Source organism: Equus przewalskii, chromosome 29, assembly GCF_037783145.1.
Source record: "Equus przewalskii isolate Varuska chromosome 29, EquPr2, whole genome shotgun sequence".
Taxonomy (NCBI): domain Eukaryota; kingdom Metazoa; phylum Chordata; class Mammalia; order Perissodactyla; family Equidae; genus Equus; species Equus przewalskii.
Window position 1 is genome coordinate 18,816,194 of NC_091859.1, and position 23,120 is coordinate 18,839,313.

At 42.7% G+C, this 23,120-nt stretch overlaps 1 protein-coding gene across 3 annotated transcripts in view; it reads left to right on the forward strand.

The window, feature by feature from the left end:
- Nucleotides 1-8,757: 8,757 nt before the first annotated feature.
- PLEKHG7 (pleckstrin homology and RhoGEF domain containing G7) overlaps nucleotides 8,758-23,120 on the forward strand; it is a 56,251-nt gene continuing 41,888 nt past the window's right edge. For all 3 annotated transcript variants that reach the window (XM_008537529.2, XM_070599482.1, XM_070599483.1), the window contains exons 1-3: nucleotides 8,758-8,941; nucleotides 11,906-12,630; nucleotides 13,165-13,187. In XM_008537529.2, coding sequence (XP_008535751.2) covers nucleotides 8,911-8,941; nucleotides 11,906-12,630; nucleotides 13,165-13,187 — 779 coding nt within the window. In that variant the 5' untranslated portion in view covers nucleotides 8,758-8,910. The remainder of the gene's footprint in view (nucleotides 8,942-11,905; nucleotides 12,631-13,164; nucleotides 13,188-23,120) is intronic.

A 23,120-nucleotide genomic window follows, 5' to 3' on the forward strand; every position in this document is an offset into this window, starting at 1 on the left:
ACAGGGATTTATTTCTCACAGTTCTGCAGGCTGAGAAGTCCGAGATCAAGACGCCGGCAGAGCAGGGGTCTGGCGAGGACCCGCTTCCTGGTTTATAGCTGGCACCTTCTCACTGAGTCCTCACATGGTGGAAGGGACAGGGGATCTCTCTGAAGCCTCGTTCACAAGAACCCTAATCCCATCCATGAGGGTCATGACCTGATCACCTCCCAAAGGCCTCGTCTCCTAATACCATCACCTTCGGAGGTGAGGATTCAACAGGAATCTGGGGGGGACACATTCAGATCACAGCAGGACTTTACTTGTAATATTCTTTTTTACAAGGCAACATATTTCTATGTTACTTATATATATCCAAAATATGTAACTATATGTATAAGCACATACACGTACACACACACTCTTTTTTAAAAATCTATTTTAAAAATGCCAAAATGTTAGCACATAGAAAGTGATTATATGAGGAACTCTTCTTTTTTGTTTGATTTTTAATATTTTTTTTTTTAAAGATTGGTACCTGAGCTAACAATTGTTGCCAATCTTCCTTTTTTTTTCCCCTGCTTTTTTCTCCCCAAATCCCCCCAATACATAGTTGTATATTTTAGTTGTGGGTCCCTCTAGCTGTGGCACGTAGGACGCCGCCTCACCCTGGCCTGACGAGCAGGGCCATGTCCGTGCCAAGGATCCGAACCAGCAAAACCCTGGGCCGCCGCAACGGAGTGCGCAAACTTAACCACTTGGCCATGGGGCTGGCCCCGATTTTTAAATGTTTTTAACATTCAAAATTAAACTAAAATAAAGAAAAACTTCAATACCTTTCAATGTGTATCTCAGTCACATGCCATCTTCGTGGCTTTCTCTCCTTATTCCAATCCCCAATGGGTGTTGTCTTGTGTAGTTTTAATTCATTTGTCTATTTCATTGGCCACATCCTCTGTCATTGTGGCATCCATAAACCTGACAAACACAACTTCTATTCCATCATACAAACACTGATAAAAATGTGGATCAACAACAAAGGCAGAACCTTGTGGTCCTTCTCTCCAGCCTGTCCTCCACGTTTACCATCATGGGCCCTTTCAGGATACGGTTGATCCCCACTAACCTACCTGAGCTCCAACTTAGCCCACACTTTCCCGTCTTGCCCAGAAAGATAACAGGAGAATCTTTGTTGGATTCAGTGTTAAAATTATTCCCCTTATCTATGAAAAGCAGAAATTAAGAATATAAAGCATAGGGGCCAGGCTGGTGGCGCAGTGGTTAAGTGTGCACGTTCCAATTCGGCAGCCCGGGGTTCACCAGTTCGGATCCCGGGTGCAGATGTGGCACCGCTTGGCAAGCCATGCTGTGGTAGGCATCCCACATACAAAGCAGAGGAAGATGGGCACGGACGTTAGCTCACGGCCACTCTTCCTCAGCAAAAGGAAGAGGATTGGCAGCAGTTAGCTCAGGGCTAATCTTCCTCAAAAAAAAAAAAAAGAGGAGGATTGGCAATAGATGTTAGCTCAGCGCTGATCTTCCTCAAAAAAAAAAAAAGAATATAAAGCATTGGTTTTTAAGACAATGCCATGGGGATCCATAGACTCTTGCCTGAGTTAATTTGATTGACTCTGTGAGATGTTGAGTCTTTAACCACGTGCAAAGGGCAGTCCCAGGATTAAACAAAATATATAGCCACCAAGTACAGCTACCTCTGCTGAAATAAATAAAACCAATTAATTGGCAGTGATTATTTACCTTTCTAATGCAGTATAATCAGCCTTGCACACTGGTTATTCCCCAAGAAATGCGCTCACCAGGCTATTCCATGCACAAATCTGTTCCTGATTATTATAATCCTTTAGATGATAATCTGAGAAATATTCCTGCATTTTTTACTTTAAAAATAAAACCAGGTCAAGTGCTTTTTGGTCATAAAGTTTAAAGATCACTCTATCTTTACATTATGACTGTAGGTTGTATAGGAAATAGTATATATTGCCTTTTGAAAAAATCTTACAGCCATATATAATGGGACAGTAACGTAACCCTTCTCACAGCGTCCCTTTGCTTGAAAAAGACTCATCAGTGTCACTTGAGAAAATTGATCCATCTTCCTTCCATTTAGAAATGGTTCTGCTTATGTGACAAACCTCGTGCTCTCCCTTCCCCCCACCTCTTTCGTGTCCTCAGGAATGTTTTCAGAGGAGCAGAAGGTTTATGCGTTTTTGTTACTAGCGCTCCTACTGTTTCTGCTGATTCACCACCCGAAGTCTTAATTCTCTGTTTGTAACCCCACAATTGGCTACCAAGGAGATAATTTCAACACAGTCATGCTAGAATTATGACCTGAGGACAGAGATCACAGGGAAGTGGATGAAATCCTACAAAAGGTCCTAAATCACAAAGAAGAACCAGAAACAGGATCATTTTCAGCCAAATTATCTGTTCTAGCTTTACTACATTTAAAAATAAAATTCACAGGCTGTTTTCCCCCCTGTTGGGCTTTTAAAACTCATTTCCAAGGTTGTTATTGCAGTCATTAACTTCTTCACAGCTAGAATTCTGACAAGGGAGGCAAGTTCGGTCACTTTAAAAATGTCAGCACTAAAAATTGGTTGAGTTGAGCTGGATGAAATCTGCTGGGTTAATCAGCAGCAGTTTCGGACCTCGGCACAGTTCAGAAATGAATTTCACACCTAAATCTCATCTCCACACTTTGCAAGGCAGGCGATTTGCTGCTGGTTCAGTCAACATCAGAACGAATTCATTCACGAGGGTCCACGCGTTACTGTGAGCTCTGTGGAATGTCAAAATAAAATTCAAAGCAGCCCACGCTCAAATTAAACAGAAGAAACAACCCTCACAATGTCTCTGCTGGGTGTTGGCAAACACAGACGGGCTGGTGCCGAGCCAGGGGCAGCCTCGGGAATTGTGAAATCTCAGCTGTGCCTGTTTCGTGGGTTTCTGTGATGTGAGATTGCTTGGTTTACTTCCATTTTTCCACACTGGCTTCTAGCCCTTAGAAACACTAAAACTTTTCTTCAGGCCGGTATGATGTGAAAGAGTAAAAGAAAGACATGGTGCGTGAGGTTGGGGATGTATCTTAGTCTTAGTCACGTACCAATTCTAAAAAAACGGAATCACTATTGAAATACTGTGGTGGACACAGCCTAATGCGACCCACAAATCACACTCTTGTGTAACCCCCTCTCTTTGATTGCAGGCGGGACCTGTGATTTGCTTCTAACCTGTAGAACATGGAAAAGTGATGGACTATCACCCCTGTGACTACGATATATCTACCAGACTCCATCTTACCAGACTGGAGGGAAAGTCTGACCCACTGGCCTTGAAGAAGCAAGCCGCGGTGTGAGCTCCCCATGGAGAGGAGCATGTGGCCGGGAACTGCAGGTGGTCTCTAGGACCTGAGAGCCTCACACCTACAACCACAGGAACTGAATTCTTCCAACAACTATGTGAGATTAGAAGACTCGGAACTCCAGAAAGGAGCGCAGCCCTGCCTGCCAACAGCTAGATTGTAGCCTTGTGAGACAGTGAGCAGAAGACTCAGATAAGCTGTGCCCAGACTCCCAACCCACAGCAACTGTGAGATAATAAATGTTGTTTTGAGCTGCTCAATGTATGGTAATTTGTTATGCAGTAATAGAAAACTAATAGAGTGACCGACAAAATATTCACATGGGAAAACATCTGCATGACCACTGGAAATCAAGGATTGGAGCCACCTACAGACCAGAAATCTACAGGAGTTTATTCTCCAGATACAGTCTAAGCGGTCCTGGATCACAGGAAGATGGCAAAAGCTGCCCTCTTCCTGAAAGCATGATTCTGGAAGGTAGGAAGAAGAACTGATAGGACCCCGCTGACACCTCCAGATCAGTGAGGATTCATTGGGATGCAAACAAAGAGGGCACAGCTTCAAGTGGTTTACCATAAAGGAAATGTAATGACTCGAGAAAATGTAAATGCAGAGGAATGTCTCTCTGGAGTCCGGTGAGGACTAACTCAGCTACTCAATGATGTCACTAAAGCCCAGTGTTGTTTTTTTTTTTCCTAACTCCACTCTCCCTGCGATGGTGTCAGATATATCCTAAGACTGGCTTCTCCACCCCTATGGTCTCAAGATGACTACCAACAGTTCCCAGTACTGCATGCCTCCTCTTTCACTTCCACCAGGAAAGAGAATACCAGTATCCTCAGCAAATTTCTGAAAGTCACATTGATTGGACTGGCTTAGTACACAAGCCCATCTTCTAGACCAATCCTTGCAGTCAGGGAATTGAAATGCATATTTGGTTCAACCGAAGTCATATGTTCCACCCACCAAGCTGGGCATGGACTAGCATGATGGAAACACACAAAACCTAAATGGAAATCACAACTCTTTGGGAAAGGGAGTGGGTCATGGATACAAGGAGGCTACTAACAAATGTCTACCAAAACCCCAACTCAAAGAGGTGGGGTTGACACCATCCTGAGACTCAGAGAGCGGGAGGGCATTGGGAACCCATCAGGAACCCCAGTCTTAGAACATTCTCACCTCAGCCAATAAATAGCACGTAAGGCTCCAGCTGCAGCCATGTGGGAAGGCCTTAGACTTTGCTCCTTGAAAGAAGTCTCAGCAAGCAGAGGATTGCACATGACAGGGAGCCGTTCTGTCCTGCATTTGTGCAATGGCACAAAGCTCAAGTGCTGGTGGTGACTGCAGTTGTGGCTCTAGATCCTTCTCCAGGCCTCTTAGTCTTCCAAATCACTGAGTAAGCAATCTGATGATTTAATTGTATTTTTCTCATTTCTTCCTTCAAAACAAGTTTTATTTTGAGATGTTTTATCATAAACCCACACACTATCAGAAACCAGTCCAACTCTGTCTTGGCTATAAATCGATCCCAAGCAAGTCAATATATCCCTCTATAGGAATAGCAGATAGCACAGTAAACTACTCTACAGGTCAAAAGAATAGAGTAAAAAAAGTCTAAGATGGCTCAGAAGAGCTACCTTATTTGAAATAGAGTTATTGCAAGAAGTAGAAAAATTGGAAATTATCTGACTCATGATTCTTTGACTTTAATTTTCAAGCCACAAGTATACACTTGAGTTTATCATATGCCTCAGTTCATAACACACTAAGTACTTCACATGTCTCCAAGATTTAAGAGCACAGAGTCTGTTACCATGAAAAAGGAATCATTCTGTAAAAAAAAAATTACACTGGAATAGTCCTATTTATCTAAAAAATAAAATTGATGTTAAAGTCATTATAGAAGCAGTTAAAAGCAATTTGGTCTCTGCAGAAAATGGAACAAGCGAAATTGTATGTGATGTCAAGAAATTATTCCTGACTGCAGGGGAGAAGGTAAGAGTAATGAAAATAATACGGAGAGAAGATGAAATATCAGAAGCAAGAGATAATAGCAGATCTCCCCTAAAGAAAGAGAAGCAAAGAAAGAGAGAGAATTGTCAAATAATACAGAAAATATTCCTTATTTGGGAAAAGTATTTTAAATAATTGAGACTTCACATCAGACCTCAGGCAAAACTGAACCCGCTTTGACATATGCTGGTTAAACATTTCTAGCTTCAAATATAAAGGATCAACTTTTTTAAAAGAAAGAATATAGAAATGAATTGAACAGTTCAAAAATATTATGCACCATCACAAAGAAGTTTAAAAGAATAAGTAGAGACCCACCAAAAAGCAAATATTCCAATTGGCCACTATTTCAACAATTACTGACTGAAAATCATGTAAAAAACATCTACAGACCTTTAGAAGAAAATAGTGCAGTGCAAGAATTACATATCTAGTTTTCATGTGTGATAGCAAAATAAAGACATTTCAGAGATGAAATTGCTCAGAATATGTACTGCCTAGAAAAGTTTCCTGTATAAATAACTCAGAGATGTTGAGCTGTATCTAGAAGCATTGAGATTAATCAATTTAAACATGGTTCCACTGGATTTTTGTAACCTAAAGCCCAAAGAGAAGCTCAAATAAAATCATACCTCTTTTCAAAAACTAGGAAAAAAAATTTTTTTAGGAATTTGCCAATTCAAAGACCTATACTGGCCATCAAGTCATGTAAACAAGTAAGCAAACCAGGATATTATCTGTCATGACAGACACACTTTTTTCAGTACACTTTCGTGAGCAGAAAAGTGTACATAGTGTAAGTGTACCAGAGAATGAATCTCCACGAGGACAACACAGCCAGGGCCCGACACTCAGATCAGGAAACTAAACATACGAGCATCCCAGAAGCCACACCCTTGGTTAGTCATCACTGCCTCTCCAGAGATGAAAACCACCATCCTAACCTCTAACATAGCAGAGCAGCTCTGCCCATTCTTGTTCATGTAAATGGAATCATACGATCTGGCTACTTTCAGTGAACGTTATGATCAGGACTAGAGCAAGTCTTCCTTCGTTTTCATTGTTGAATATATCAATGTATTTGTCTGTTGATGATGGACATCCTATTGAAATGGGCATCAGGGCCCTTTCCAGGTTGGGGCCATTGTGGTAGTGCGGTTAAAAGAAATAAAACTCTCCAAGCACAACAATAAATAGGAACCAACATTGGCCTGATTCGGGGAGACTGTAGGGAGTGGCAGAGACTGTGGTGAACTGGACACGGCTTGTCCTACCTGAAGCAGGGAGCCTGTCCTCAGACCCACTCCTTTCATACATATATGGGAGTGTGGGAATACGAACATAGTGTTGCCATTTTGGCCAATTAAAAAAAACGCTGGGCCAGCCCAGTAGTGCAGCAGTTAAATTTGCACATTCCGCTTCTCGGCCCTGGGTCCGCCGGTTCGGATCCCAGATGCAGACATGGCACCGTTTGGCAAAAGCCATGCTGTGGTAGGCGTCCCACATATAATGTAGAGGAAGATGGGCATGGATGTTAGCTCAGGGCCAGTCTTCCTCAGCAAAAAGAGAAGGATTGGCAGTAGTTAGCTCAGGGCTGATCTTCCTCAAAAAACAAAAGCTTGCAATCCAAATTTTTCCATAAAATCCCCTAATTTTTAATGTTGGATTAATATTTTTTGAAAAAACTTTAGGGTCAATCAGAACTCCAGGCTTGAAGCCTCAGATCTGGATATTCACGCTACAGAACCACTTGTGAGGCTTTAGACTTTGCGTGGCTCACATCTCACGTCACTTTCTCCCCAAACAAAACTTACCCTGATTGAGTAACCCAGGCAGGAGGCAAAAAAGATGAGGAGAGCTGCCTCTCTGTGGCACTGGGGACAACCTCGTGGGCCACACTGAGAGGTAAAGGGCCACCTTGGCCTTCCACATGGTTGACCCAGGGTCTTGAAGGAGAAGCTGACCCCGGGGATTGTCTTCCCTCCGGGGTGTCCCTTCCCAACCAAAATGCCTCCCTGTCCCCCTTCTCCTTGACAAATCAGGTGGAGGGTACACTACGCTTTTCCTGATAATCCTTTGTGACTTTTTTGTAGACTCTTAAATTTTCTTATTTAAGTTAGAAGCAGAGGTTGGAAATTTTTGCACTGGGATCAAATATCCCATTATCATATTCCCCCAGGAGAGAGAGTTGTACAATCATGCATGTGTGAGGGGACAAATAGAGAAAGCAAGACCTTCATTCCACAAACCAAAAGAGAAAATACTTTATCCACTTTCCTTTCTTCCTCAAGTGAAACAATTCCTTTCTAAACAGCCTTGGCAGGACCTCAGACTATTTTATGCTGGTTGCTTCCTGGCAAACTAGAGAAATGCCCTAGATAATGTGTTTTTGGCTTGATGGCAGTGACAGTGGTGACAGTGGTAAAGGGGGAGGTCAAGTCATTTTTCAAAGTTCTAAGTAAATGATATTCTAATAAGACCCGTCAGAGAGAATTAAAGACTAACACAAAAATGATCACAGGCCGAGATCTATAAAGCAGACCTTTCTTTTCCTAAGGCAGCAGTCCCCAAATTTTAGCAAGTGTAAGAATCTCTTTGGAGAGCTTGTTAAAACACAGACTTCCAGCCCCAGCCCTAGAGTTTCTGACCCAGGAGGTGGAAAGGGTGCAAGAATTTGCCTTTCAAACACGTTCCCAAGTGACGCTGATGCTGCTGGTCCAAGGCCCCCACCTTCAGAACCACTGACCGAAAGAAACCTTTACAACAAGTATCTGTAATGACTCTAAGCAATGAAAACGTCAGTAAATCAGACTTCATTAGAATTCACTTGAATTTGTTTTTCTAAAGAGTCTATGGAAATATTTTTTTACCTCTCCGTCCATTCTTGGGAATGTATGCAATGTCTGCACCTAGACACCAAATAAAGTTTCTTTAGGGCCCTGCTGTCATGAGCACGCCGGCAGATACAAGTGCCTTTCCATTTGCCTTTTAATTATTTGAAAATGAATGCTCACAAGTTTGTTCCCAAGTACAATGATCATCCCTTTCTTATTCAATGCTTATCAAAACGTTCTACTCATTAAATAGATCTACACAAACTGGTTTAAGATGTGAACCAAATAAGGTCGGAAGGAATGATTCTCCCTTTAGAGAAAATAAACAGAACAGAAACTTAGAACTGCCTTGCTGAGATATCGAGGAGGAGGACGGAACACCTGAAGGGGAAAGAGAAAGCCACATTTGCATCATTTTTGTGTTGGCTCAGCCGTTGTTCAGTAGAAACAAATCACCTGACATGTTTTTAGGCGGTCTTAGATTCTGAGCTGGCTTCCCTTTAGGCTTTTTCATAAACAAATAACTAGAAAAGTCTCTAAGGAGGGAGAGGCCAGTTCCTCTTTCAGCTTGCATCAGGTTTGCCTGCACTCGGCCAGGGAGGGTCCATTGTTACAGATGTGGAACCTGCTCCTCGGAGCCCTCGCCTGGCAGTCTGCTCTGTGGTGCTGCTGACTCCCTTGTCAGGACCCACCTGGACAATGTCACCTTCAGAGGCAGACCACCCCACAGGTACTAGAGGCGACATTCAGCTGCTCTCTGGGTTTCCCTCTTGTATTCTGTTTGTTCAGATCCTGTTGCGACCAGCTTCTTCTGGTCCTGGCTTGCTGGTTTCTCCAGATCTAAGTAGAATGGGTAAATTATTAATCTATGTGGTTTAATTTCTAGTACACTGAGATTGCTTCCCCAACATGGCGGGGGAGGGGTGGCGGGGATGTTTGCTGGATTCTTAAAGCTTGGGAGGTCAAGCCAAAGCATGATGAATTTTCTTTATAATGATCATTTATTGATTTAGTCTTTTAGAGAACGTAAAGGAAAAGAGTTAGCCTGAACTCTTCTGTTAACTTTTGACTCTTTACCGGATCTACGCGGGTAATCCTTTAGGGAGGCCCCCCAGGAGCCTCAGCCACCATCTCATTTAATCCCTGCTATGAGCCAGTAAGGGAGACACTTTCATAAATGCAGCCTGGAGGCTGACAGGGGAGGTATGGCCTGTCCTAGGTCGCAGGTGAGGTGGCGAGAGAAACCAGGTCATTTACTCCGGAGCCCTCTCTGCAAAGCGCCTCCCACAGCCGGGCAGTATTGAAAGTCTCTCCATTTCTGCGGTGAGTCACCTCAGCAGTTCCTATTCTCTTCGTTCCAATAGTTAAGACACCGGCCAATAAATAATACTTACGGGCCCTTAAGTCCTATGGGATGTCATAACCTCTTACCGGCCACCACACCCCTGTGTCAGGATGACAGGAAAGGAAATCCAGTCCTAACGCTCCAAGGAGGAGAAGGAAGGCACAAGGACAGAGAGGAAGCCCAAGGACTGAGAATTCTGATAGAACTATTATGTGAGTGCCTGTGTAAACACACTGAATTCCTGTAACGGCTGTGCCTGTGTAGATCTCGGACAACGCTATAAAGAGAAAATAATAGAACCCCCTGGGTGTGTACGTGTGTGAAAGCACCTGTAACTCCAGTTCTCAGCTCGGCACTTGTTTGTCGGGAGAATGAGGAACTGGCCCCTCCCATTCGGGACGTGGAAAGAGACCTAATACATCATGCATGGTCAGGACGGGCCTTTTCAGTCTCCTCCAGCCACGCTGGTATAGCCTTTGAAGCAGCAGCCAGAAATTACCAACCTAAAAACAAAACCAGTTCCCCCCCACCTTAACTGAAATGTAAGTTTCTTGGCTGGTATTGCCCCCGCCTCAGCACGCGTTTTTGTTCTACATGAAGCTCTGTAACACTTGAGTCCTCAGCTCGAGGTACGAAGGCAAACCCAGCATTAAGAACTGCAGGTTTCTTTTGTAGATAAGAGTTGAATTGACTTCAGTTGGTATCTGAGTAGCTCTCCTACGACTCTCCAGTCTAAAATCCATTACCTGTTGGTTTCATTTGGCCTTAAACCGGAGGAGAGCCGAAGAGTAAACATAGGAGAACATGGAGCCCCCAAAATCAATGTCACAGCATTGTCATGACAATGTCACAACATTGGGTTCCTCCCTTTGACTGATAAGAATAGATCTAAGAGCCTATTAATTCTCTTGCCCCAGGGTTGTTGGACTCTGTGCCTGGAACAGATTAGGATAAATAAATCAAAGGGGAGAGAGTGTCTGCGTAGGCAAGTACACAAACTGTAATGAGAAGGAGTGAATAAAATTAGGGAGTACATCAGTGTGGGCCACTTAGTGTGGGGTAACCATATGCTATAAAAACCTGTAACAATTAATGTATTCTCCAGAGAATGGCAGTAAACACAGTAATAGTCATTGTATTTCAGCTAGTACTATGATTGATACTCAACATAAGGAGGCCAGGTCATCAGGAAAAGATTTATTGGAGTTCAGAGTTCTCTGTTATAAAGTTGAGGAAGTAAATAATACACTGTAGGAAAAGTTCTACTAAAAAGTGCTTTCAGTGGAATTAACCTTGCATAGCACTAAAAAAGGAAATTATTAGACGTCCTTAAAATTTGTCTACCCAAATGCATTCATTCCCTAAGGGTTCTAGATTGCTGAGTTTTGCTTTAGACTTATTGACTTGCTAGAATTATTCTTGGAGATCTCAGAATATATGGTCAACTACTGGTGTTCCATCCACAAACAAGCCATGCACCATCTGAAACCACCTTCCCACATTGCCCATGGCAAGAGGAGGTGGTTATGTTACCCTCTGCCCGGTCCCATATCAGGTCTGTAAATAATCCAGAGTTGACTACAGTTGACAGGACGGATAAGGATCGACGCTTTCCCATATACAACTAATTTCCTCACGTGGGAAACTACAAAATAATGGACTGCAATAAGTCATTTCCATGTCACCATGGATCAAGCTGTCAAATGGTAGAATCAGCTTGGCTTGAGCTAGAAGAGCTTACCTAGGAGATAATTCTGTGTTAGTGAATTCTAGAAAATACCTCTAGTCATGAGAAGTAGGGCATCTGGGTGGCATCTAGGTTTTTCTTTTCAAACTTGCAAGTTACTTTTCCAAGACATGGGGATGGATAAAATCTACAATGTCTTCTGCTAAATACTTTACACCAATATCTTTGAAACCATGTGACATTCTATAATTTAAACCTTGGGGCCAGGGGTCTTGTTTACCTTGTTCTTATGTAATCACATTACTGGAATACATACACTAAAGTACTAAAATAAATAAATGCAGATGTAAGGCAAATTTCATGTGTATTGATTCTCTTAAAACGGAATAATCAAAAGGTGATGAGCTTTGTGGCTTCCAAGAAGTCTCTGAGGTCACCAAGATTTTTGTAAGCTTTTTTTTTGTGAACCTAGAAGGAATATTAAGTAAACAGTAAACAAATTTCACCATACAAATCACATAGATGGAATGGCTGGAATCACTCGTGTTAATTACCTTCAGAATGTAAAGGATGTTAACGTTAACTGGGAGCCACCTCCTCAGACAAATCAGAAGTTTTCAGACACCTTTTCTTCTCACTTCAGTCTCCTTCATTTGCAACAGATTCCACACTCTGCTCTTCCTCACTGAAGATGCAACGAACTGCTTCCGATTATCCTCTGGAAAAGGACGAAAACATGCCAGAGGAAGAGTCACACTTGAATGCAGAAACTGAACAACCCCAGTGTGGTCCAGAGAACAGCAAGTCCGACAGTGTCCCCTGGAAGCTTCTAGCAACAGCACCTCTTAGCTGCATGGGGAAGACAGAGTCATCCTGCCGACAGCTGCAGCCCAGGGGCTTTGGGGCCTCTGCTCAGCCCCTGCTGAAGAGCCTGTCAAAGAAGCACTGTGAGAACCAGGGGAATCTTCTCCACTTTGACCGGCAAGCCCCAGGCCGCATTTCTACCTCTCCCACTTTGAGGAGATTAAGGGGCAGTGGCTATGGGACTTCACGTTTGCTGCCTCAGCAAGAGACCGTGGAAGTACCCACCTGGGGAAGTTGGAAGGAGCTTGCAGGCTCCCCGTGTTACCTTTCCAAGAGTCTACCTGGAAGCCCGAAGGATTCTTCACACTCTCTATCGCCCCTGAGACTCCACTCAGGGTCACCCACAGACCCTGAAAGGGCCCTCAGTGCAGCTGACCCATTCGACCCCCAAATGCAGCCCACTGATGAGGATGCCCTTCCTGTGCTTCCACTCATCGAGGAGGGGTCGCTTCCTCAGGCCTCTCTTCCAAGGAGAGGAGGCCACTCACCACCCAGCCCTGCCCCACAGGCTCCTAGTCCTCAGGTAACACAGCTCTAAGCTTCCTGCCTCTCACTCAGTGGACCAAAAAGCAAAACAGATCTCTGGGTCACCACATTACCCCAAAGGCCTGGGAGTGCTGTGATGGGAGACAGCACAGGAAGTCACTGCTGAGGGGACACACACTCTTTAGGACACATTAGCTCTCAAGTAAAGGGGGTACACCAGTTTGGGGAAGAAAGAGAATGGAGGCTCACTTTCATCTTCGATATCCTTGAAGGCATTTTAAGGGGGGACCCACCAATGTCAGGCTGCAGATGGTCCATCAGACATCAGATGGTAATGGTGGTGGCCGTTTTGCAAATACACACGATTAGAAGACAACCTGGCATGGGTGGTTTAAAAGAGGAGAAAGAGAGAATTATTCAAATTTCTAGTCTTCTCCCCTTCCCCCTCCAAAAGAAAAACCCAAAACATTTTAGCCAGGAAAGTTAATCGCCTCTCCTTTCAAGAGAGGAATTTGGAATTTTGGGTGGGTTTGAGCAAAACTAAAAGATATATTTTTTTCATTTATTTCAGGGAGAAGAACTGCCTCGATCCAGGTGTGTATGTCTTTATTTTCTCCAGGGCTATGAAGTCTGTTGACTGTTTACTCTTACATCTTTATTTCTGTCCTGACATAGCCAAGCTGATGGTGTGTTAGTCAGGCACTTTGTTTTACAGCCCCGAAGACACTCTTGACATTTGTGGGTGAAATAATCTTAATTTCAAGAGTCTCCTTAAGAGCACAGCATGTTGCTGTGGCTTTTGGGGGCAGGGTAGGACGGCCACGTGTGGTCATGGTTTTCATTTTGAATTGTCAGTGATTTGGCCTGTGGCTTAATTAACATCCACTTAGCAACAGGTTTTGTCAGGTAGAGAAAATGGAAAGGCCAGAAACATGCAACAGCTTTTCAAAGAGAAATGCAGAGGACAAGAACGAAAGGAATAAGATGTGCGTTTAGGTCTGGGATGACCTTTAAAATGCCTATTGTGACAGACTGTGCCTTTATCTAGAATACAGGTGGATTGTGTCGCTTCAGAAACCAGCTCTGAACTTTCAGCATGGTCCCCAGGTTGTGGCAATGGATCTGCCACCCCTCTCAGGGATGAAGAGCTTCTGTGGCAGCAAGGGAAAGATCCATGCCCAATTTCACCCACCCAATTTATGGGATTGGTGGGAAAACCTTCGTTTCATTTGGAAAGTCACAGAGGAATCCTCAGGGAATTAGCCATCATTTTATTACTGGACCTCAATCCCCAAGCAAGAGTTTACTGTTCATAGCAGGAAGGGATGAGATCCATCTACACAGTCTTTGTTGACTTTAACCCTAGTTGTCTTAAATGTATGAACAAAGATAGAGGATATTTACAAAATCACAGGAAAATGGAAACTATTTTGTTAGTGTATCAGTTAGCTATTGCTACGTGACAAACCACCCTATACCTCAGTGGCTTAAAGCAACAACTCATTATTGTTTCTTATAAATCTACGTGTCCACTGAGGGGCAGTTGATCTAGGCCAGGCTCAGCTCCACCCCACATACCCCTCATCCTTTTCATGGGACCAAAGTCATGTTCTTCTTATGGTGGAGGGAGAGGTTCCAGAGGACAGGTGGAAGCACGCAGGCCTATTGCAGCCTGGTCTCTGTATCTTGCCTGATTCTATTGGCCAAAGCAAGTCACATGGCTAAACTCAGGGGCAGGAAATTATATGTCACCAACAGTGAGAGAACACTGAAGATATATGGCAAAGGGTGGGCATACAAGGGTTGGTGAAATATGAGGCTACTAATGCAAATCCTCCACAGTCGCAAAGCAGAATAAAGCTCTACAATGATACCTAGTTCAAATGTTGTCAGAGACAGTGAAAAAGAGAGTAGTGTCAGAGAAAGATGATGATGTTGATTAGCCATGCAGAGTTTAATAGGATGTGTAAGGATTTTGTTCCTTACCCTATGAGCAGTGTGAAACCATTGAATGGACTGATATGATCAGATGGATAAAAGGTAGACATGAGATTTAGATGAGGATGGACTCCAGCAGAACAATTAGAATGTTCTGGTAGGAGAACTTGGTAGGTTAGGCTCTGATGAAGCCAATGGAGTTAGAAAGAAGCATCTCAGTTCAAAAGATATTAGGAGAAACAATCCCTTAGACTTTGTGAATGGTAGACCCTAAGGGGTGATGGAAAGGAAGTTGTCGAGAATGACCTCCCAGCTTCTGGTTTGCACCACTGGGTGACTAATGGTCCCATTCACTGAGCTGAAGTAACCTTAGGGGGAGAGGGGGCATACAGGTGGATAGGGTGTAGATCTTGACTTCAAGTTTGGATATGTTGAGTTTGAAGACCTATGGAACATCTGAGTGGAGACTTTGATTGGATACTTGATTAGAGAAGACATCAGAGATGGAGACGGAGATCCGTAAGTCTTTAATCAAGGAATGCTCCCAGAGCAGGTGAAGTCTGTGTCCGCCTTGATTGTAAGATCCAGTTAGCAGACATAAAGGCCAAGTGACGGGACACATCAAGAAATTTGCAAAAGATGACATGCAGGTAGTTTTTATTGACATGCAGAATCTTTGTGAGGCGATAACAGAAATAGTCTTGGTAAATTCAAAGGAACAACTTTGTCAAAGGACTTGAGGCCTTAAAAAGCTCTGTGGGCTTCCCTGGTGAATTCTACCAAACATTCAAAGAAGTCTTAATACCTATCTTTCTCACACTCTTCCAAAAAATTGAAGAGGAGGGGAAGATTCCCAACTCATCCTATGAGGCCTACATTACCCTGATACCAAAACCAGACAAGGACAACACAGAAAAAGAAAACTACAGGCCAGTATTACTAATGAGCATCAATGCAAAAATCCTCAAAAAAATACTAGCTAATTGAATACAACAATATATTAAAAAGATCATACACCATGATCAACTGGGATTTATTCCAGGGACACAAGGATGGTTCAACATCCACAAATCCATCAACGCAAAACACCACATTAACAAAATGAAGAATAAAAATCACATGATCATCTCAATAGATGCAGAGAAAGCATTTGATATTTCATTATGATGAAAACTCTGAATAAAACGGATATAGAAGGAAAGCACCTCAACATAATAAAGACCATATATGACAAACCCACAGCTAATATCATTCTCACTGGAGAAAAATTGAAAGCTATCCCTCTAAGAACAGGAACCAGACAAGGATGCCCACTGTCATCACTCTTATTTAACATAGTATTGGAAGTCCTAGCCAGAGCAATCAGGCAAGGAAAAGAAATAAAATGGATCCAAATTGCAAAAGAAGAAGTGAAACTGTCACTATTTGTAGATGACATGATTTTATTTACAGAAAACCCTAAAGAATCCACTAAAAACCTTTCAGAAATAACAAATGAATATGGTCAAGTTGCAGGATTCAAAATCTACATACAAAAATCAGTTGTGTTTCTATACACTAAAATGAAGTAGCAGAAAGAGAAATTAAGAATACAATCCCATTTACAATTGCAACAAAAAGAATAAAATACCTAGGAATAAACTTACCCAAAGAGGTGAAAGATCTCTACACTGAAAACTATAAAATGTTGAAAGAAGCTGAAGATACAAAGAAATAGAAAGATATTCTGTGCTCTTGGATTGGAAGAATTAACATAGTTAAAATGTGCATACCTCCTTAAGCAATCTATAGATTCAATGCAACCCCTATCAAAGTTCCAAGGACAACTTTCAAAGGAATAGAACAAAGAATCCTAAAAGTTATGTGGAACAACAAAAGACCCCAAATAGACAAAGGAATCCTGAGAAAAATGTGTCTATTTTTGTGCCAGTACCATGCTGTTTTGGTTACTATGGCTTTGTAGTATATTTTTAAATCAGAGAGTGTGATACCTCCAGCTTTGTTCTTTGTGACAACATGGATGGACCTTGAGGGCATTATGCTAAGAGAAATAAGTCAGAGGGAGAAAGTCAAATACCATATGATCTCACTCATAAGTAGAAGATAAAAACAATGACAAACAAACATAGAGACAGAGATTGGATTGGTGGTTACCAGAGGGGAAGAGGGGAGGCAGGAGGGCAAAAGGGGTGATTCGGCACATGTGTGTGGTGATGGATTTTAATTAGTCTTTGGGTGGCGGACATGATGTAATCTCCCCAGAAATTGAAATTTAATGATCTACACCTGAAATTTATATCATGTTATAAACCAATGTTACCTCAATTAAAAAAAAAAAAGGAAGGAATTTTTTTATCAGCTGTGGACCACTCAATCTACACTTCTTTATACGAAAAGTTCACCTTCAGCATGAATCTTTGGTGAACAGCTAACCTAACCGTCTACAGCACAAAGCCCTTCTGTCTGCCTTCTTTTGCCCCCTCCCTCCCTTCTTCAGGTCCCTGCAGTCTTGTCCACAGCAGCCCTGGTTCAAAGGGCTGCTTCTTTCAGGTGGCTACTTCCAGGCTGTGGAGTCACATGCTGTCAGGAAAAGGGCTTTACAAGTGACCCTGCTGTCCATTCAGGAGCTAGGGGGCCTCACCTCAAAAACTTATTTAAACTTTACTTATTTAAAACTTACTTAAACTTATTTAACTTAGGCCTTTAATATGCCTGTGAAATGATATAAACCAGAAGCTGGCAAACTATGGCCTCTGGCCCAGAGTCGGCCCACCACCTCTTTTTGTAAATAAAGTTTTATTGGAACACGGTCACACTCATTCATTTCAATAGTGTACACTACTGCTTTGACACTGCAACGGCAAAGCTGAGTCGTCACTACAGAGACCACATGGTCCACAAATCCTAAAATGTTTATCTGGTCCTTTATAGGAAAAGTTTCCTGAACACTGGTATGTTCAATTAAGAAATGCTTGCTTCCATGGCTGTCAGTCAATAGCAACAATCTTTTTGCCTTGTGGAATAGCTCTAAAACCTTTTTTCGAAAATACTGATTCTTCCTTTATCATAGTATTTTAACACATGGCATGACAAGTGGGCAGACTCATGTAAATGAGAAGGGCCCAATCTACTCTCAGTTCTGAAATCAGCTCAGTGTTATGACTGATTCCAAGTTTTTCTTTGTGAACTTTTTTTTCCCACTGTCATTCCCTCTATAATATTTCAGTGAACTCACGCTCACTCCAAAACTTCTTCTCCTATCACCAAAACATACCTTCTGGAAAAGAATCTTCACGATTCATTCTTGCTAAAGTGTGAGGGACTATAAGCTTAAGGAATATTATCTTTCCAAGTACAGCAGTGTATTCCTCCCTTTTGGGTTTCCCTACACCTTACAGCTGCCTCCATCACAGCATCTAGAACACCGTATATTGCATTGTTTTACATTTATCTGCTTCCAGAATCAAGACCTTCCCGAGGGCAGAGACCACTTGTTTATCTTTACACCTCTGGCACCCAGTACCCAGCTAGAGTCTATCTATCTCCACAAATGTCTATTGAAGGAAAGGATGGAAGGACGAAAGCAGGCAGGCAGGCAGGCTGGCGCACAGTGTTACTTATCTCTCCCCAACGTATTTGCATTTTGACAGAGGACATGACTTAAAGCCAAGCAATGAAGCTGTGTTGGTGGGATTTTAAACCTCAGGAAGCAAGTGGGAGAGATTTGTAGGTAGGGAGACCTGCCTGGCACCCTTTAAAATCTATATTCACAGAGCATTGTCTGTCTCACCTAATTTTCTGGTCAGCCCTAAAGCGGAGAAGGGAAACGTAAATACTACATCCATGAGAATAAAGACTAACCTTCCAGTGCTCAAAAAAAAATAAGAAAAAAGATAAATATATCCAAATTAGCAAGTGGGGCAACATTAATAAGAAAACCAAAAGACAAGGTGTTTGAAATTCTATCTCCAGGAAGAAACCAGACAAAAACAGTGAATGCCAGGAAAACGTCCCCCAAAGCCATCTTAGGCAGCATAACGTGGTGTTGAGAGCCATTGAACTCAAACTCCCTGGTCTGAGTTCCATCTCTACTTCTCTCTGGCAGTGTGACCTTGGGCAAGTTCTTTAGCAATTCAAAACCTCAAAGTCTTCATCCGTGAAGTGGAGGTACAAATAGTACCCATCTAATAAGGCTTTTGATATGATTAAATAGTATAAGTAAGTATTAGCTATTATTATTTTTTTGAAAAAACCATTTATTCATTTATTTATTCATTACGTCCTTCTTATATGCAAGTCCTAGACTTATTCTTTCTAAAATATTCTGACACCGGGGCTGGCCCAGTGGTGGAGCGGTTAAGTTCTAGACTGCTGTCTAGAAAAGGCAGCAGCCTAGAAAGACAGTGAGAGTTCTAGGCGGTTACCAGCAGCCACCCTGGTGCTCTAAACACGTGTGTGTTTGATAACTGTTACTGATTGAGTAAGGAGTCACAGCATGGGGTATTTTCCACACTGATGAGACTCCAAAGACTGTCTCTGTTCTGCGTTCAAACTGATGTGTCCTCCCATCTAATAAGGCTTTTGAGGTGATATGATAGCCAGAAAAAAACAATAGGCCAGGGCTGAGTCTTCCATTTGTTCGCTCCACATGGATGAAGTGGCCACTAGGTACCAGGCCCTGGGCAGTGAGGCAGAGGTTCCCCATCCTTCTAGAGGCTCCCCATCCTTCTCAGTTGGATTTCCAGCAAATGGAACATTTTGGTCGAAAGTTGAACCGGAAGCTATAGTCAAACATGAAAAGGAAAGTTCCCGACAATCTTATGAGACTCATAATGGAAAAACATACCCCAGAGTTAACCAAGAGACTGCAGTTCCATAATTTGCAGTCAAGTTGTCATTTTTCTGTTGATTATTTTAAAAAGGGATTTTTTTTTAAAGATTGTTACTGATTCTTAATTTCTTCTTCCTGTGTAATCAGCCCATAGTTATAAGTAGGCATTCCAAATTGCACTATATTTCTTGCAATGTGATTCTTAAAATAGAACACCTACATTTTCTAGACCCACAATTGCTGAACTTTTACTATCAGACAAGGACTGTCGCGGCTGAGGAATGAGGCCTGATAAGGCTGCCTGATAAAAACAACGACAACAACATGGGACAACAGTCATAGCAGGGAAAGGAGAAGACTGAGCCCTCTCCAAATTGTAGCTCATTCAGTAAGATTTTTATTCCATTAGGACACTCTTAGCACTATAGCGCAGTTGCTACCCCCATATTCTCTAGCATTTTTCATTATTTTCCCTTAAAATTTGTGCCTGGGAATTAAAGGTCAGGGGTCCTTGGTTTAAGCTCAGTACAGAAGGAATCTCTTAAAAATACAGATGATGTATTAGTCATATTTCTAAAGAAGGAGCTTTAATTATTCGTCTTCAAACATTTCTGCTGAGATAAAGGTCACCACATAATTACCGCTCCCACCCAATGGCCACTGGCGGGGAAAATGAGAGCAAAGCTCCTAGATCCTCGATTCACAGATCATGAAGGATTTGAAGGGTCTCACTTACAGTTGTTTTCCACATAAGGAAAGTGAGACCCAGGGAAGTGACAAGCCAAGGTCACGGGTAATGAAGGTCAGAGTTGGGAATCAGGGTTCATAAGGTGAGACGGCCCCAGTGTCAGTTTCCTGTGGCTTCTCTAATAAATTACCACTAACCAAGTGGCTTAGAACGACAGAAATGTATGCTCTCACAGTTCTAGAAGCCGGAAGTCCAAAATCAAAGTGTTGGCAGAGCGGTAATCCCTCTGAAGGTTCAGGGAGGACCTTTTCTTGCTTCTTCATCCAGGTTCTTTGGCTTGTGGCCGCATCACTTTAATCTCTGCCTCCATCTTCATGGGGTCTTCTTTCCTCTGCATCTCTTCTCTAGGTGTCTCTCACAAGTACACATATCATTGGGTTTAGGGCCCACCCAGATAATCCAGAATAATCTCATCTTGAGAGCTTTCATTTATTTACATCGGCAAAGACCCTTTTTACAAATAAGATCGCATCCCCATATACCAGGCGTTAGGACATGGATAAATCTTTTGGGGGCCTCCACTCAACCCACTACACCCCTTGTTTTGCCTAAAGTAGTAACCATCATTACATCAATTTTAAAAAGCACTTTGTGCTTTAAAATGGTTTATAGTATCTTTTTCTCTTCTTCTTATTTCCAAGTTTTTTGGAGTCAGACTTGTGTACTTGAATTTTGAATTCCGGTCTGTCATTCACAAAACACAACCTTAGATGAATTCCTTATCCATCCTTCTAAGCCTCAGTTTCTTCCACACTGTAATGACAACAGTAACTTCCACCTCATAGGGTGCTTGCGAAAATCAGTATGATAACGCGTGTAAAGCACTTAACGGAGTGTCTGGTAAGAGCCGGTGCTCAGTGAGTGCCAGCTGATGTCAAATTAGAATAATATCCATCGAGACCAACCTATTCCTTACAAACTGTATGCATTTGAGGTCCACTGGGTGACACATTTCCTCCAGCCAGAAACCTTTCTGGCACCAACATGCCAGAGCAGGCTCATTGTTGAGTGTTGACGCCCGGGTGTGTGGCCTGCTCAGCAGTGGGGGAGAATTCTCTGGATTCTCTGAATTGTTGCTGTCCCAGCCCACACCATGGACCTTCAGATGTTCAGCAGAGGACAGAATAAGGAGACGTTCTGGTATCAGAAAGGAGACAAGATTATTCCAGCAACCATGGGACCAGTCCCTTCGGATCTGACCAGACTGGGGCAGCGCCACTCCGGGTTAGTCAAAGTGTGGTTGTGATTGGGTTTCTGAAGGCGGGGAGGAGGGGAGGGCACCCGTGAGCCTGGGAGGGCTGCAAAGTCTCGGTCAGGCACCCAGTTATACAACCTCCTGGTCCAGAAATTTGTCCCGAAGCAAAGAACCAGAATAGTCAAGCGTTGAACCAAAAAAGAAAAAAAGAAAAGCATTTCTGAAGGATGTTGCTATAGTTGTGCTTTTCCAAATAAATAAAGGGCAGTGTAAAGTTATACAGAACTTACACAACAACAGTGGTTTGCCAGCCACACCCCAAACATCTTGCATTTATTAGTTCATTTCCTAGCTTAATCTCCCTCTGAGAAAATCAGGTATCTAGAAATTCTCCTCCCTACTCTTTTCACCCAGGATGCCACAACCCCACGCAGACACCCTTTTGTTTGGGGGAGGGTGATAAAAATTCTGAATTTATTACAATGATTGCTTCCAGTGGATAATCTATCCAGAACTGTACATAATGATCCTGCATTCATGCCATTCTATAAGAAGCAATTCTAACATTTGGAATAGCAAAAACAAGACACCAATTTGCAACCACCAACACCCCTTCCCCATGAGACCTAAATTCAAAGTCATTCTGAATTCATTGCAACTATTTGTATTAATATCATTAATCCAACGAGCTGAGCAACCCTGGCTGATACAGACATGGGGTCCTTTTCAGAGCGCCCAGAACTCTAGTCCACTGTCATGCGTGAGTAATGCCGGGGCCAGTGGTCTGCACAATTCATGTGTCTCCAGGTTACTGCATGCAGGTGTTCTTTCTTACTGTTTTCCTAGCTCTCCATATGGTCACAACTGTGACTCTTGCTATTTTTATCAACCAATGCCCTCTTCTGATGAACATAAAAATGTCATGTCCACAGAGATTCTGTTACACCATTCCAGGGGCATGCTCGTGTTTCCAGAATGAGCATTGCTGGGTTTTGAACACCAAGGCAACAAAGCCAAGGTCACAGCACAAACCCTGTGAGAGCCAGTTGTCTTCCCTCTTCCATATGTGCAAACTGAACTCCCAAACCTGGCTTATGTGCCCCCAAATGGATGCCTCATGTCAGAAGATACCCCAGACGAGGGAGAAATGAATGGGAGTAATTTAACCACCTTTAATGGAGTGGGGACTCAAATTGAATTCTGCTATTGTATATGCATATAATTATTCATTTATCATCCAGAATGGAAAAGCAGATTTATTTGAGAACTGTGTGTATGTCATTCTATCAGTCAACATGCCTATTCATTCAACAAGCTTATTGACACCTGCTCCATGTCAAGTTCTATGCCAGGTGCTTGGAATCTATGATATATAAGACTTAGCATGAGCCTTCAATGAATTATTATAGAGCCGAGATAAGGTTGGGGTAGGGGAGGGAGAGAGAGAGATGGCGCTCCCTGAGCAGATCAGAAAAGACTTCTGGAGGAAGAGCGTCTAAGCTGAAATTTAGAGATGAATATGAGTTTGCTAAGCAGACAAAGTGGAGATAGGCAGGCAGATGGGAACTACCTGAGCCAAGGCATGGAAGTGTGAGGTGCAGGCTAGTTTAAAGAATAGTGAGCAGCTGGCTATTACCAAAGTTCACACTGTGCAGGAGTGCGTGTCGGGAAATGACAGTGATGACTCTGGGTGTGTGAGGATTTGGTTACTGTTCCATTTACTCACCAAATGTTTATTGAGCTCGTACTAAATTCAGGGATTAGGACCAGGAGCTAGGAGCTTAGGGTAACGGAAGAGGTGAGACACGAACCTGC